The 16,368-nt window shown below is 40.4% G+C and overlaps 3 protein-coding genes across 3 annotated transcripts; all 3 read left to right on the top strand.

Annotated features, from left to right (window-relative positions):
- Nucleotides 1-467: 467 nt before the first annotated feature.
- Nucleotides 468-4,881, top strand: LOC115661808 (argininosuccinate synthase, chloroplastic). The gene is made up of 10 exons (XM_030584012.2): nucleotides 468-815; nucleotides 1,142-1,200; nucleotides 1,350-1,434; nucleotides 1,740-1,860; nucleotides 2,255-2,303; nucleotides 2,448-2,630; nucleotides 3,490-3,564; nucleotides 3,658-3,843; nucleotides 3,977-4,065; nucleotides 4,155-4,881. The coding sequence occupies exons 1-10, from the start codon at nucleotides 749-751 to the stop codon at nucleotides 4,705-4,707; spliced, it is 1,467 nt and encodes a 488-aa protein (XP_030439872.1). The 5' UTR covers nucleotides 468-748; the 3' UTR covers nucleotides 4,708-4,881.
- Nucleotides 4,882-8,923: 4,042 nt separating this feature from the next.
- LOC115693353 (nucleolar protein 56-like) lies at nucleotides 8,924-12,471 on the top strand. Its single transcript, XM_030620333.2, has 8 exons — nucleotides 8,924-9,247; nucleotides 9,700-9,914; nucleotides 10,042-10,199; nucleotides 10,421-10,608; nucleotides 10,687-10,939; nucleotides 11,190-11,338; nucleotides 11,428-11,562; nucleotides 11,861-12,471. The coding sequence occupies exons 1-8, from the start codon at nucleotides 9,043-9,045 to the stop codon at nucleotides 12,226-12,228; spliced, it is 1,671 nt and encodes a 556-aa protein (XP_030476193.2). The 5' UTR covers nucleotides 8,924-9,042; the 3' UTR covers nucleotides 12,229-12,471.
- A 119-nt stretch (nucleotides 12,472-12,590) lies between these two features.
- LOC115693361 (adenylate kinase 4) lies at nucleotides 12,591-16,301 on the top strand. Its single transcript, XM_030620341.2, has 7 exons — nucleotides 12,591-12,693; nucleotides 13,015-13,392; nucleotides 14,840-14,985; nucleotides 15,090-15,209; nucleotides 15,313-15,480; nucleotides 15,684-15,773; nucleotides 15,957-16,301. Exons 2-7 carry the CDS (start codon nucleotides 13,278-13,280, stop codon nucleotides 16,056-16,058), a joined length of 741 nt encoding a protein of 246 aa, XP_030476201.2. The 5' UTR covers nucleotides 12,591-12,693; nucleotides 13,015-13,277; the 3' UTR covers nucleotides 16,059-16,301.
- The last annotated feature ends 67 nt before the right edge of the window (nucleotides 16,302-16,368 follow it).

Raw genomic sequence — 16,368 nt, 5'->3', positions numbered from 1 at the left:
CGGCGGACGGGCGGCGAGTGATGGCAGGCGAAGGCGAGCAATAAAAGAAAGTTATTATTTATGTTTCTATTCCAGAAATAAAAAAGTAAAAAAAAAATTCACTTCTCAGATCAATTCCAAACTTATATCCGGGCTAAAAATTTATCCTGAAATAAAAAAAAATAAAATTGTGTTGTCAAATGAATTACTGTTTCATCTGTTCCCGAAAATAAAAAAATATAATAATTATCATTCGCCGCTTTTAAATTCCCCGAGTTTGTCATATGAGTTCGAGCACATCGCTTTTGATTTTGTCATCCTGTCTGGCGGCCGGGCTTAAGCATGTGCGCGAAATTATACGAAGCAGAGTAAAAGAGGATCAAAAGAGAACGGTGCCTTTATAAAAAGAACCCTAGTGGTTAAAGAGCACGTGCCCCGCTTGTCGCCACCCTGCGAATCGGTAACTCCGCAGAAGGAAAATCCGTCTCGGACAAGGGAAGCACGACAAAAGCTGCCCAAAGAAACCAAACACGCGCCCGCCTAAAACACTGGCAAAACCCCCTCAAAACCCTCCGCTGACCGCGACGCTATCTCCTCCCTCCCTCCTTTGTGTTCCCGTTTGGAAAGGCAGCTTCGTTTCGACGCATTTCCGAGGAATCGATCGCCCAATTCTGCAGTTCTAGGATCCGATTCCCAGCCGGGTCGAGCGCTTTGCCCAGATCAGCCCATCCGATTCTGCGAATCTCAGAAGGGGCGAGAGTTTGCGGACATGGCTCAGTGGCACGCGGCAATTCCCTACTCTGGCAACAGCGCCACAGTCTGTGCATCGGACAAAGGTATAATCTTTTCTCCTTTTGATTTGCCGTTTCTGTTGATACCCAGTTGCTGGATATCCTTGCTGCATGTGAAAGTTCGAATCTTTTGCTTCGTGGACATGCGTTTGCTGAGCAAAAAGATCGAAGCTTTAGCTGTACTTAATTCTCTCTTGACTCGTAGATCGAGCTATTGATTTTGACGCAAGTTTTTGTGATGGCCCGCCCGACTGGCTATGAGCAGAGTAGATTCTTAAAAAGAGAGCGAAAGAAATGCATTTTTTGACCAACGAAATTTGTTCTTTGCTTTTAGCTGACTCTTCCTTTTGCGTGTCTGATTGAACTTCCAGCGACACTTCTTATTCACGACAAGATAAGCTGCCTGAAAAGTTCATTTGTATCGCAAAAGGTATGGCCTTTATCATTTATAAAGTCTATTCCATGGACTTTGTTTTTCTTTTCTTCATGAAGGGAATGCCGATTTCCTTCTATGAGCAATGCTTCTTCTGAAGCAAAATAGTTGGGCTGATGAGATCGTTATAAACTTTTTTACCACAGTTTGGCGCTCGGTTGAGTTGCTTCCATGGATATCCGATTGGTTGGTCCCATGGCGGTATCACTGCTGAATCTCGTGTTAGAAAAGGTGAGGTTTGTTTTCCCTAGCCTTTTTGACATGTGCATACAAACTAAAGGTGAGGTTTTTTACTTTTTACCAACTCGATACTTGGTTATGTGCTCACATCCTCTGTCAGTTTAGTTGTGTGGAACATGTATGAAAAACAAGGGAAGGTAGTTCCACCAAAGTATTGCTAATCTGTTTGAACAAAAAAAGTCGGTTTAGGAGAGTTGATTATGGATTTTGCTGCAAAGCCTTTTTGCCAGAATCCTATGGCCTGCATCTTTTGATGTATGCTCTGCAATCTAATGGGTGTTGACTCTTGACTGCAGGAATTCAAGCAGTTTTGCCAAGTGATGCAGAAAAGGGTGGAGGTAAGCGTGGAAAGTTGAACAAAGTGGTTCTGGCCTACAGTGGCGGCTTAGATACCTCAGTTATTGTTCCATGGCTGAGGTAATTCTCTCTTCTCCGCTCTGTCTGTGCATATGCAACATGCCGTATTCACATCCATAACATTTTGAAATATGTGATGTACATTGCAAGAAATTTTTTTTTTAGATTCAGTTTGCATCTAAATGTTCCTCATACTTTGTTCTAATGCTTTCTTGGCACATTGAGAAAGGTATGATAGTCCGGTTAGCCTTTCCTTTTTTCTGGGATTTGGTTAGAGTAGAGGGGGCAGTGAAATCTATCTTTTTCTGAGCAAGATTTAATAGGGGAATAAATTTCATGGATACCAAAATGTACATTATTAACACTATTTTAATTTCACAAGCTTTTATAGGATCATGTTTTTATGTACCTTTCACAGGCTTTCGGCTTGAAATTTGAATTACATGACTTGCAGGGAGAACTATGGCTGTGAGGTTGTATGCTTCACTGCTGACGTTGGCCAAGTATGTTCTTTAATGCGTCATTGAATTATTTCAAAGAAGATATAGTTTCACAGAAAATAGTTTGTGTTTCATATGACCATCATTTGGATCGATTTTTCCCATGTTTCTTTTTCAAACCTGGAGGATTTTGTGCTTGATTTGTAGGGTTTGAAGGAGCTTGAAGGTTTGGAAGAAAAGGCGAAGGCCAGTGGTGCATGTCAGCTGGTGGTCAAGGACCTGCAGGAAGAATTTGTGAAGGATTACATTTATCCTTGCCTGCGAGCTGGTGCTATCTACGAGCGGAAGTATTTGTTGGGGACCTCTATGGCCCGACCAGTCATTGCTAAGGTTATGTTTTTTTAACTTTTTTCAAGAAGGTGGAAAGACTGTTATATGCATTTCCCCTTTCTCCTCATTGCATTTGAGAGTAATATGGTGGGGGTGGTGATATCTCACTGCTCCACTCAAGCATATGGTTCATTAAGTTTCTCAGAAAGCAATTTTTTTTTTATTTTTTGTCTTTATAGATTCATCCTTTGCTATTATAATCCTGTGTTAGGCTTTAGAAAACCCTTCGGTAGTTTTCGAAGTTCTGTAATGGATTTAAAATGTTTACATCTACTCCTTCTTAAGTTTAATCTTCACTGACTGTGTTCCTACCAGAAATTTTCTAAAGATCGAAGTTCATTATGTTGGCGCTATTTAAGTTAAGACTGTTTATGGAAAAATGGAAGGATTAAATACAGTACCTTATGACAGGTAATCAAGAAGATACCGAGTGAGCACTATGTTGGTGAAAGAATGCTGGACTGTCCTTGTTAAGAAACTTTGATTAACCTGTGAATAAGTTATTTGAATGTTCCTTCACTTTTCATCAGAAGAGTAATGCTTTATGCTATATTTATATTTTCAATTACTTTATATTTCTGATAGCATCAAAAACAGGGTAATGTTTGTGGTCCAGATGCATTGCTTTTCTATATTCCCTGTAGAGGTGTATGGTTTTTTCATTGAATTTAAGACATTAAGGTAATGAAAATTCTGTCTGTAAATTTTCCAATCAACACCAACATGCAAGTGGGCGTAGTTTTTGTCAAGGAGATTATCTGTTTTAAGCACTGTTTTCTTCTAGTCCCTTCCAACTCCAAACTTATCTTTTTGTCTTGGTAAGATTTTTCTATGTATTGATACATTTATTATTTAACAGGCCATGGTAGATGTTGCTAAAGAAGTTGGAGCAGATGCTGTATCTCATGGATGTACTGGAAAGGGAAATGATCAGGTCTCTATTAAGAGTTAACATAAATTTTGTGGGCGTGTGTATGAGAGAGATCCAGCTACAATATCACATGACAATCTGAAATCTTTTGCATAGGTTCGGTTTGAGCTGACGTTCTTTGCCTTGAACCCTGAACTGAATGTTGTGGCCCCTTGGAGGGAATGGGACATTACGGGGAGAGAAGATGCCATCGAATATGCTAAGAAGCATCATGTGCCAGTTCCCGTGACAAAGAAGTCCATCTATAGCAGGGACAGAAACTTGTGGCACTTGAGCCATGAGGTATTTCAGAAGTCATTATGTATTTGTTAAGTTTTTTGGTGAATGATAATTTGAGGTGGCATTACTCTTGAAGCTGTGTTTTTTGGTTCTTGCTGTGGCCTTTCTGAGATGCTGAATCACTTTCTTACTGAAGGGAGATATTCTGGAAGACCCTGCAAATGAGCCAAAGAAGGATATGTACATGATGACCGTTGACCCTGAAGATGCTCCTAATCAACCCGAGTGAGTCTTCTGATCGGAATCGCTGTGACGTTTCTTTCTTTCAAAATGAATTAATCACTTCATAGATTGTGATGACCTGCATTTTTCAGGTATGTTGAAATTGGGATAGTGTCAGGGCTCCCAGTTTCCATCGACGGCAAGAAGCTCTCTCCTGCATCTTTGCTTTCCGAGCTAAATGAGATCGGGGGAAGGCACGGTATTGGTCGCGCCGACTTGGTTGAGAACCGACTAGTCGGGATGAAAAGCCGCGGGGTCTATGAAACTCCTGGTGGGACCATCCTTTTCACTGCCGTGCGCGAGCTAGAGTCTTTGACCCTGGATCGGGAATCCATGCAACTCAAGGATAGTCTGGCCCTCAAGTATGCAGAGCTGGTGTATGCGGGCCGATGGTTCGATCCTCTTCGCGAGTCGATGGACTCCTTCATGGAGAAGATCACGGAGACTACGACCGGTTCAGTAGTCCTCAAGCTATACAAAGGATCTGTCGCGGTTACTAGTCGAAAAAGCCCCTTCAGCCTTTACAGGCAAGATATTTCGTCATTCGAGAGTAGCCAAATATACGACCAAGCTGATGCTGCTGGATTTATCCGGCTTTATGGTCTTCCGATTAGGGTGCGAGCAATGCTTAACAAAGATATTTGATTGGCTTTTACAGCTACTGATGACTGGTTTATCTTGGCTGTGATGTTGGATAGGCTCTGTTAAATGTTTGGCCTTTAATTTAGAATTGTTGAGATTTTGGTCTTCGATTTAGTGTATGTGGTAGCATGTGGGATGATTATTAACTTCTGAGTAAACTGTTTACAAATTGCTTCACTCTCTCTCTCCTGGCACAGTACATTTTATATTCCTTGGAATGGAGAGCGACATGAGATCACAAAAACGTCTGCTGTTATTTTTGAAGCAACTTGATCAGGAGATTACCTATTCCTTGGTAGAAAATTTAGAAGAGGTTACTAACAGATCCGGGGTTATAAATGGGAGAGAAAGTAAACATTTCGAGTCGGTTTGTTCGATGAAATACCATTTTCGGGAAATTGATTTGGCACTTTCAAGTGGTGGGATATTGGAAAATTAATCGATAGACGAAAAGAATAGGTCAAAAAGTTGAACTAGGGAAATGATCTCCCCTTCTTGCTGTGCGCTCATGTGAGAAGAATACGTTCCTTTATGTTTATTTCCTGCCTTTCGTTATTCTTTTTTTCTTTGTTTTGCCTGATAAGTCTCATTTGTTCTCTCATAAATCTTGTCTACAATCTTTTGAAAATAACTCGTCAATTCTAATGTTCTTCTACATTTCCAAAAAAACACCACTATAGATGATTTCATATTTCTTTCCTAATTTGTTTGTAATTTTTGCTATTTTGATGGATTTCACAATAAATAAAGAAGATATCGATTTTGGTTTGTTACTAATTACAGGTCATTTTCTAACGACACAAGTTGCCTTTAGTGGATTCAATTATTATCAAGCACAATAAAACCAATTTTTTTAAACTTGTTTTCACCACAAACAAACACCAAAAAATGGTTTACTTCCTCTAAAATTTAACTGTTTGAAAAAAAAAAAATTCTGCGATAAGAACCTTTGAATGAAACAAACGATTCCTTTGTTATACCTGAACTTCTATTGATTCTTCTTACTATTAATTAAGAGATCGATGATTGCCGGTACATGGAATGTGAACACATAAAATTGAGATATCACACGATTATCCAATCGAGATTATAGTTGAAATGATGAAGAGCCCTGCATTCTTTTATGATTCGAGAAAGCATAGGAGATTTTTACATTGAGAATGCAAGATATAGCTCTCGTGCCAGGTGATTTTAGGAAGAGAGATTAAAGATGAAGTCATTAATCGTGCATATCATGCGTGACAATGAAAAGATGATTAAACTCGCGACCAAGTATTTGGGCTTAATTATGCGGTCCATTGGATCTGAAAACTTTTAGAATCAGTTAACACTGCTGAAACAAGAAAAAGAAGAAGCTGAATCCCACATCTTCATGAACAACGAAGAAATACAATGGTTGGGCCAGCTTCTACGTTTCCAATTGTGCATACCATCCACCATTCATGTAGGCTATTGAATTACCGACCAAAAAAAAGAAAAATGTAGGCTATTGAATGGATTCCACGTCCTCATATCACGTCACATTCAAAATCTGACTCCAGCATAAACCTAGATTTCACCCCGCTTCAACAATGGGAAAAGCGATGATAGCTAAGGAATGCGGAACTTCCTTTGCCGTATTATATAGAGTCACTTGCACAGCCAAAAATTACAGGTCAAAAGTATATCCAGGCTATCTAGTTTCTCATCTCTCCAATACAATTTCACAACGAGGAGAAAAAGAGAACGTTGCCTGTCTCCTATAGCGCGACACAGGAAAAGCAAAACTGACTTCAAAATTAGAAAAATCAGTAGACAACAAAGAACATGCAACAGAAACTGAATTCCCCAGTAATGTTTCCAATTTGAGGGAGATGATTGATCAGGAATTAGCGGTATATAATGGGCGGGGGGTTTACCTAATTTTTAGCTCATCGGACTTTACCCCACCCACTCGTGAGTTCTTGGAGGCCTTTGTTCTTAAATGTGGATTTTGGTTACAGAGTATGGCTTTGTCCATCTCCAACTTAGACCCGATTAGCATAAAGCCTTGTCACTATTTTAAAGCCCGAATCGATTTGGTGTCGGGCCGCCCATTAATCAATTTTGGTTGGGATTGGGCAACTCATTTTCAGAAAAAAAAAACAGCAAGCAAGAAGATCCACACACTAATGCCTAATAGTTTATGAAACATTTTTATCATGTGCATTTTGTATTAGCATTTTGTATTAGCATTTATTACTCGTCCAAAAAAAATTCGACAAAACTGTACTTTTGTGATTTGTAACTCGTGAAAAAAAATTATGTTATTCATGGTTGAATTTTATATGTATAGGGAAACTTGCCCGGAATTCACTTGTGATCATTACTTAGGCTTAAGGTTGGTGTTAGTGCGAATAGTAAAAATGAGTAATTGTAAGTAAGAGAGGGCTGAGGCCCCCTCGCGGAAAGGAAAAAAAAAAAAAAAAAGAAAAAAGCGAAAGAGCGAAAATGCCCATGGACTAAATGCATTGAGGTAAATATGTCACAAAAAGCAAAGATCAATTTTTTTGTCTTGAAATCAAAAAAGTTCGGGAATGTGTGTCACGTATGTTAAAGTTTTGGGTTTTTTGTGGTTTTTTCCTAGTAAAAATGAGTAATTGTAAGTAAGAGACGGCTGAGGAGTGGGGTGGAGTGCTTGACAGGACTGGGACAATATAAACTCTTGTTTAAGGAGAGAGAGGTAGAAAAGCTAATATTAGAGCTTGTCAATATATACAAAGAGAGTTGTGAATTTTGAGTTCAAATAAAATGTTTAACGGATATTTATAGTGTCTTAACTGATATGATTAAAAAAAAATACAGAGATATCGCTACATGGCGACTGGTGGGTGTGACAAGTAGAAAAAGTGCAAAACTGCCCCGTCTTCGTTTTTCTTCTTCCAAGTTCCTATTTGTTTACTTCAATAAAAATCGGAAAAAAATGAATTCTTTTATGCGAATGAATCCGTACCAGATCCCTGGTGAATGAAAAGATTCATGTTGCTTTTACCCTTTCCTGTATAGGAAAAAAACAAAAACTGATTTTCTACTATTATATAAAATGTAATTGTAACGGAGAGCGCAGTATTATATCGTATTATCTCGTTATGTGTTATTATGTATGGGGTTAATATCATGAAAAATCCAAAATTGGTACATTTGTGACAATTTTACCATAAACTAATTTTTTTATTACCAAAAACCCCAAATTGATACACCCGTGACAAATTTACCCTCCGTTAAATTTCCGTTAAATTTTACGGTCAAATTTCTGAATTGGATGATACGCGATAGTTGACATGTATATCAATTTGGAGTTTTATCCTTATGTTTGTTATAGGTTTATCAATTTGCGGTTTTTCGTGGTATTAATCAAATTTAACGGAGGGTAAATTTGTCACAAGTGTACCAGTTTAGGGTTTTTGGTGATTAAAAAATTAGTTTAAGATAAAATTGTCACGTATCTACTAGCTCAAGACTTTGAGATTTTTCGTGCTATTAACTTTTTATATAAAGTCTTAGACTACAAGGGCTAAAAAGCCCATAGGCCGATGCACAATCGCCACTATTGATGCAGCAAATCAGTTGCAGCCGATCGGGTTAGCAATTGAATTTCTACGGATCCTTCCTACTTTTTATTACAAGAGATTGATGATACCCGAGATCCATGGATTTTGTTTGTTTAGTCGGTGAATAGGGTTTATTCTGTCGACTTTTCGCGGTAGGAAAACATCAGGACTTCCATTCACAATGCGAAAACCAACACTGTCACGTGATCATGTGAGCGATAAATGCATTCCAAACGATCCAAAAGTCAAAGTATGTTTTAACTACTTTGTATTAAAAGTAACACGTGTAATCCGTTGCGCCGACGAAGAGCTCGCGTTCTGCTACGATCCTATAAAATACATAGGAGATTATTTTCATTGATAATCTCGTATGCATCTTCATTTGGGGTAATTAAAAGAGAGAAAAAACGAGTAAAACTCGCGACCAAAACAGGAGACTTTCAAGTATTTGGGCTTTTCTCGACCCAAAAGAAATCATTTGGGCTTTCACTGCAAAGAACTTCGGGCCCAAATCCACAAGAGGACGACGGAGGTTGGCCCAATAGAGGCATATCTCCGACGGGGGATAAAACCGTAAATACACTGGCTTGCGCTGGTCGCCACGTAACAGTCGAACGGGTGAATAAATATACTCTCGTCCGTCTGCGCGTCCCGCAAAAACCATAAACCCTAGTAGTTTCTTCCTCGCTCCGTCTCTCTCTCTCTCCATTTTCCTCCCACCGTCGCTTGGAGCTCCGCCGGAGAGCGCGAGCCCCTCGCCTCGCCCCACATGGCGCTCTACCTGCTCTACGAGTCCGCCTCCGGCTACTCCCTCTTCGAAGCCCACGGCCTCGACGAAATCGGCCAGAACACGGAGGCCGTCCGGAGCTCCGTCGCCGACCTGAACCGGTTCGGGAAGGTCGTCAGGCTCGCCGCCTTCAGCCCCTTCGAGTCCGCGCTCGATGCCCTCAACCAGTGCAACTCCGTGTCCGAAGGTAAAGGAAGAAGGCCTCGCGTGGGCTTGTCAACGTGGGTTCGTGTCTACGGTCGTTTGTACTTTATTCTCGGGCTCTCGTTTGATATGCTTGGCTTTCTTCGACTGGCCGGTTTGTAGTATGTTTCCGCTGTCGATTGGTACATGAGAATAACTTTTCGTAATGGACATCTAGATATTGGTTTGTCATTGTCGGCCAGGTGGTTTGTCAGCCGAGCTAAACTTAAAATATGCGATATTGGCCGTCCGAACAGATTGTTAGTGCCCCGTTAATCCTATTTTGGATGATCGAATCTGTTACCTGGTCTTGTCATGTTTCTTCATATTGATAGTAGACAATGGCGAAGTAATCATACGTGCGATGTCAAACTCTAGGTAGCATGGTAATTGGTTGACTATTAACTGGTGATATGACGAGCTTGTATTCGCTTTTTCCCTTTAATTGCATCTCAGGGCTAATGACTGATGAGTTGAGGAACTTCTTGGAGCTTAATCTACCAAAGGTCAAGGATGGTAAGAAGCCCAAGTTTAGTTTAGGACTTGCGGAGCCTAAGATAGGATCTCACATCTCTGAGGAGACGAAAATCCCCTGCCAAAGTAACGAGTTCGTTCTCGAGCTTCTCCGCGGTGTCCGGCTTCATTTTGACAGATTTATCAAGGACTTGAAGGTTTGGTCTTTCTCTGTTTTCCTCCGCTGAGCTCGTTTTTGCAGCGTTTTTTTAGTCTCTCCTGGCAAATGATGTAAAGTCTTCCATTCTTGATGAAATGCTTCTGGGTCCTTTTTCATCTCTGTAGCATGGCGATCTGGAAAAAGCACAACTTGGTCTAGGGCACAGTTATAGTAGGGCAAAGGTCAAATTCAATGTCAACAGAGTCGACAATATGGTTATACAGGCAATCTTTCTTTTGGACACTCTCGACAAGGATGTCAACTCGTTCTCCATGAGAGTCAGGTCTGTCGCTGAAATTTATGCAAAGGAAATTCTTTTCTAACTTGTATTGCTCATCTTGATTGCTTGCAATTGGCAGCAAAAAAGCCTGTTATTTTACGGTTTTAATGTTGTCCGCAATATGAAGATTTTTGAGAAGTCTTTCTTTGTTGAATGTTTGTGGTACTTCCTGCATCCTCTTGAAAGTTTTTTTTTTCTTTTTTTTGTTAATTACCTTCTTCCAGAGAATGGTATTCATGGCATTTTCCAGAACTGGTGAAGATTGTTAACGACAATTATCTATATGCCAAAGTTGCTAAGTTTATAGAGGAGAGGTCAAAGTTGTCTGATGACAAAATCCCTGGTTTAACGGACATAGTTGGGGACGAAGACAAAGCGAAGGAAATTGTAGAAGCTGCCAAGGCATCCATGGGTAGATTCCTCATACGCGCTTTCTACTTGCTTAGCCCTCATTGGGTTTTTGTTTACTTCACGTCTATGATTCCTGCAGGACAGGAGCTGTCGCCAATTGACTTAATTAACGTCCAGCAGTTTGCACAGAGGGTTATGGACCTCTCTGAATACAGGAAGAAGCTTTATGACTATCTTGTAACAAAGATGAATGACATTGCTCCCAATCTTGCCTCTTTGATTGGTGAAGTTGTCGGTGCTCGTTTGATTTCTCATGCAGGTAGTCTGACTAACTTGGCTAAGTGCCCTTCTTCAACCCTTCAGATACTCGGTGCAGAAAAAGCTCTATTCAGGTTCGTTAGTTGTCTAAAGACTTCCGTCCAATTATCTTTCGTCTGGAGCTGGATCACTGAATTGACTCGATATTTCTTTGTTTACTCTCAAGTTTTAATAGGATCTAGTGTAAACAGCAGGAAGCTCTGCTATCAAGTGGAGCTTTTCCTCCCCTCCTTTTGGTTGTGTGACTTCACAATGATTTTGTGGAAAAAAAAATCTCACCGTCATGATTTTGATCCATTTTCTGACTTCCCTATCTTTATTCAGGGCATTGAAGACTAAAGGAAACACACCGAAGTATGGTCTCATTTTCCATTCTTCTTTCATTGGCCGTGCATCTGCACGTAATAAGGGCCGCATGGCTCGCTATCTGGCAAATAAATGTTCAATGGCTTCCAGGATCGACTGCTTTTCTGGTGAAATTCTATTTCTTTTTGGCACTTTCTCCCAATTCACTTCCCCTTGCCCGTACAGGTTTTGATGAATTTGCATGATGAATATGTAGAGAGAGGAACAACTGCTTTTGGTGAGAAACTTCGTGAACAAGTGGAGGAGCGACTTGACTTCTATGACAAGGGAGTTGCCCCTCGTAAGAATATTGATGTGATGAAAGCCGCCCTGGAGAGTACTCAAAACAAAGGTACCTTTTGGAGTATGCAAGTTTTTTAGTAGCAACAAGGAAAAGTGAGAAGAAAAAGTAATCCAAACATTGACCATCGAAAAAAAGTAATCGACTCATTTTGTATCTTAAATGACTTTCTTCTTGCCACAATCTGAGATGTGATTAATTTGTTTGGTTTTAAATTGTTTTGAAGTAAAATTGGTCAATGTCCGGAGAAATGCTTTCCCTTGCATTGTAACTCTGATTCTCTAGATACCACCACCACGACCAAAAAAAAGTTGACACAGATGCTCATGCCTCCTGTTGCTTTTTGTAGATGTGGAGATGGAAACTGAGGAAGCGCCCTTTGAAGTTTCAACCAAAAAAACCAAGAAAAAGAAATCAAAGTCTGCTGCAGCAGAGGATGACGAGACTACGGCTGAGCCTGTTGCAAATGGGGAAGCTACTGAGGAACCTAAATCAGAGAAAAAGAAGAAGAAAAAGGAGAAGCGGAAATTGGAAAATGAGCTGGAGGAAGCTGCAGCAGATGGGAAATCTAATGGAACGAATGGCGTTGATGCCGACCAGGATGGGACAATCAAAAAGAAGAAGAAGAAGAGCAAAGCTGAAGAAGGTGCAGATTTGCAGGCTGCAAGTGATATGAAGAAGAAAAAGAAGAAAAAGTCGAAAAGTGAGGATGAGTGACGTTTCAAGGGCGTTTCCGGGGATATGATTCTCGGCCATAATGACCGACTGCTGTGAAGTGGTAGTAGCAGCCTAGTAGCGCTAGCAAGTCGGCTGCGTTTTGAATTGTTTTTGTTGGAACCTCTGTATCTAAGGAACTTGGTTATCGAAATTTGTCTTCTTTTCAATCATGTGATGATGCGAGGTATTGTGGCATTCATTATTTGATATATGGCAGTGCTAGTTCTACTTCTTGATATCTAATTCATGAGGTGTAGTTGGCTTGGTACGCAACGAATGCTCTTCCCAAGCCAACGCATGCGCTCTGAATCCAGAGCAGCGAGCAATGGCATTCACGATATCATTTTTACTTGCCCGGGTTCATGGAGTTCCTTTCTATCCCCTGCTTGTTGTCCATGCTGTAGAACATCGATGCTGAGAACATTATTTTCTGCGGACGAGTTCATAAAGAGGTGGAACCGTACGGTAGTCCGAGCTCCCAATTTCTTCTCTATACTTTATTCTAACAAACAATGTTGTTCTTGAGTTTTTAATTTGTTCAATATAATTTTTAAATTTTTGATTTATGTTTAATCAGTCCTTGATTTCTAAAAAAATGGTCAATATTATCCTTGAATATGATTAATGGAAAGACAAAATTAAAATTTTTCATATAGTTTAGAAAACATGTACCAAAAATAATATATTGATTAGGTACGATATTACACATTAGGTTAAAATTTAGGAATCACACCCAATAAATACACGTGGAGCCAAAGTTCATGTTCATTTGTGTTATGTTTCCAGGTGACGCGGTCGGCTTTCCGTTGATACGTGGTTCGGTATGGTTGGTGGCTTTTTGCGAGAGGGGGTCTTAGATTCCCGTCGTTTTTAATTCCGGCTTTTTCTACGACTCTCCATGACAGGAAAGAATATCTCTTTATTGTCTCTAGCTACTCCCTCCCTCCCTCCCTCCCTCCCTCTCTCTCTCTCTCTCTGTCTCTGCTCGCGCTTTCTTCGTCGAGACGCAGAAAAACCCGAAGCGCCGCGCGCGAGAAGCGACTGCGAGGATGGCGGGCACGAGTGCGGTGAACCTGGAAGATGTGCCGTCGGTCGATCTCATGAGCGAGCTCCTCCGTCGCATGAAGTGCTCCGCTAAGCCCGACAAGCGCGTCATCCTCATCGGTAGTTCGCTTTCATCCCTGCCTCGCTCTCTCGTAACAAGTGTTTGTTCATTTATTCTTTCGTTGGATCACGTCTCTGTCTCGCGAGTAAGGTCGTATCTGCGGAATTTATGTGACGTTCGAAGGCCCAGTGCCGTCAAAATTCACGAGTCACTGGCGAATGTGTGGGTTTTGGCTGGGTTTTAGTAACTAGAGGCTCTGTTGGCTCCCTGAGAAAATGCAAGGATAGAGAAGAAGCATCATGCGGTGGCCTACTTTGAATGAACTCAATAAGTTCGGCCTTGTTTTCGCACGACGGTCTTGTCGCCGGCTTCATAATCATTCGATGTTAGGGTCTTGTTTGAGTGCAATGTCATGTTCTTTTGAAGTCAAACTTGGTAAGCGGAAAGGAGGAAAAGAGTTATGTGCTTCATTGTCTTATGGGCTGAAGTCACTTCTGTATTTGTAGTACTCATGAGTGTGATTCTATCGGATTGGGCTTCGGCAGACATATTCTACACAGAGAACTTGTCCCCAATTACGGTCAATTCATGGGAATGATTGTTCAAGGGTTCTTGCCTCTCTACCGAAATAAAACAGAGGTCATTGGAAAACTGACGTGCTCGAACACTTTCTTGGCCATATCAGTTCCGTTCTTTCATGCAAGATGTTCCTACAAAACTCTAGCCAATATCGTGTTAAAGCTTTAACATACTTGGAATCAATGTCAAGCGTATCTGAATATAGCATTCTTGTAAGGCTTCTGGGGGAGAAAAGAAGGTTTGTTATTGTCCGCTAGCTTAAATGTATCTTGATTGGACTCACACTTCATATACCTTGTTTTTTTCTTTTAATTTTTACCAATCTAAAAGGGACCTTTTAATTTTATAGTTTCTCTACAAAAATCGCCCTTCACATTTAGAAAGATCATATCAGGCGTAGTGGGTATTTCTGTTTCTACTAAAGAGTCAGGCCTTCAGATTTAGTCATAATATGATAATGTTGATTGGTGCTCGCTGATTCCTCATGTTTGTTAAGCTTCCTCTCTTCTTGTCACGTTGATTGAATGTATACCTAGAGCTTTTGAGATTTAAGCCCCATAAATTTCTGCACATGCCTGCATGCGTGAAACTTCATAAATTGTGTATATTTGTTTACTTCTCTGTATACACTCTTCTATTTTCAAAGACAATGCCTTGTCTTTATATATCTCTATGACAGCTTCTGAGATTCGCTATTGAGATAGCCAGTAGGCACTAGCAAAAAAGAAAAAGAAATAGATGTACTGAAGCGCAAGTTATAAGCGTCGGGCCTTTGTTTATTAATCTCAAATGTTGTTCTTCTTAGATGTTGAAAGTCTCTTGTTTCATTGGTGCTGAAGCTCATCTTAGCGGTTGTCAGTATGCAAGCTATTGTCTAGGTATTAAAATGGATAGGCTTTGGCTTGTGGTTCCTTTGAGAAAATGCAGGCCCTCCTGGATCTGGAAAAGGTACCCAATCACCGATCATCAAGGATGAATACTGCTTGTGCCACTTGGCTACTGGTGATATGTTAAGAGCTGCTGTTGCTGCAAAGACCGCTCTTGGTCTCAAGGCCAAAGAAGCTATGGACAAGGTATGACTTCTTTTACATTATTTTTGGCCTCTCCACTTGGAGTCCTCTTTTTGTTTCTATGATGTCTTACGGTATGTAGTTTGGTGTGCAAAACTGCTTTCCAGGGAGAACTCGTTTCTGATGACTTGGTTGTTGGCATTATAGATGAAGCAATGAAAAAACCTTCATGCCAAAAAGGTTTCATTCTTGATGGATTTCCAAGAACCGTCATGCAAGCACAGAAGGTTATGTATTAGTACTTTGGTTTATCAAATATGTCGTCTTTTGTACGTCAACTCCCTGTATTGTCTCATTTTCTCACAGGCTGCTCTGTTTTTTCTTTGACAGCTTGATAAGATGCTAGAAAAGCAAGGTGCCAAAATTGATAAAGTTCTGAATTTTGCAATTGACGATGAAATCTTGGAGGAGAGGATAACTGGTCGGTGGATCCATCCTTCCAGTGGCAGGACCTACCATACAAAATTTGCTCCTCCCAAGGTTCCGGGGGTTGACGATGTAAGCATTTTGGATGCTCATTTTTCTTTCCTTGGTTTAAAAGGTTTAGGAAACTGTAAGTTCTTGTGCAAGATGGCCTACTGTACATTAAGAGAGGGTCCTTTTCCTTTTTCAGTTGTTTTGCTTCAATTATTAAACTGTTTGTTAAAGTTGATCTGTTTTTAACTCCGGCCGCGTCTCATTACTTGTTTATTCTGTTGAAGGTTACCGGAGAACCTTTGATTCAGCGCAAGGATGATACTGCAGCTGTTCTCAAATCTCGACTTGAGGCATTCCATAAGCAAACTGAACCGGTACCTACACGTTTTCCTTCTAGTGCCTTCTTCAATTTCATGTGTTAGACGTTGGATGAATTATGAGACAATCCATTTCACAAGCTCGCATTCATTGCTTATTTCCTCCTTCCTGCTTGTTTAAGCCAATCGTGTTTCTCTTTTAGTTTAGTTAGCTGTCTAATTGGTGCACTTTGGATACAGGTGATTGACTACTACTCCAAAAAGGGAATAGTTGCAAATCTTCATGCTGAAAAACCTCCTAAGGATGTGACGGCCGAGGTTGAGAAGGTTTTGTCTTCTTGAAGATGGTGCTCCCACCTGAGAATTCCAACAATTATGCTGAATTTTACAGGATGAACCTTTGAGTTGCTGGTTCCACTGTTGTGTAATTGAATGTGGCAGCTGTTGTCAAATTGTTGAGGGATTTTTCTTATGATCCCGAAATAAAGTTCAGTACAGAATTACTCGTCTTTGGTCGTTTCTTCTGTAAATGCCAGATTCGATAAGCACCGATGACAATAAAGTAGGCCTTGATTTACTTGATTATGCCTTCCTTCCCTTGAAATATAGACTCCATACTTCACGAACTCTTCCGATTTTCCGTCTTTTCCTG

This window comes from Syzygium oleosum, unplaced genomic scaffold (genome assembly GCF_021117445.2).
Source record: "Syzygium oleosum isolate NSW1041296 unplaced genomic scaffold, Sole_v2.1 Sole_v2.09, whole genome shotgun sequence".
In the NCBI taxonomy this organism is placed as follows: domain Eukaryota; kingdom Viridiplantae; phylum Streptophyta; class Magnoliopsida; order Myrtales; family Myrtaceae; genus Syzygium; species Syzygium oleosum.
This window is presented reverse-complemented; position numbering and strand designations above follow the sequence as displayed.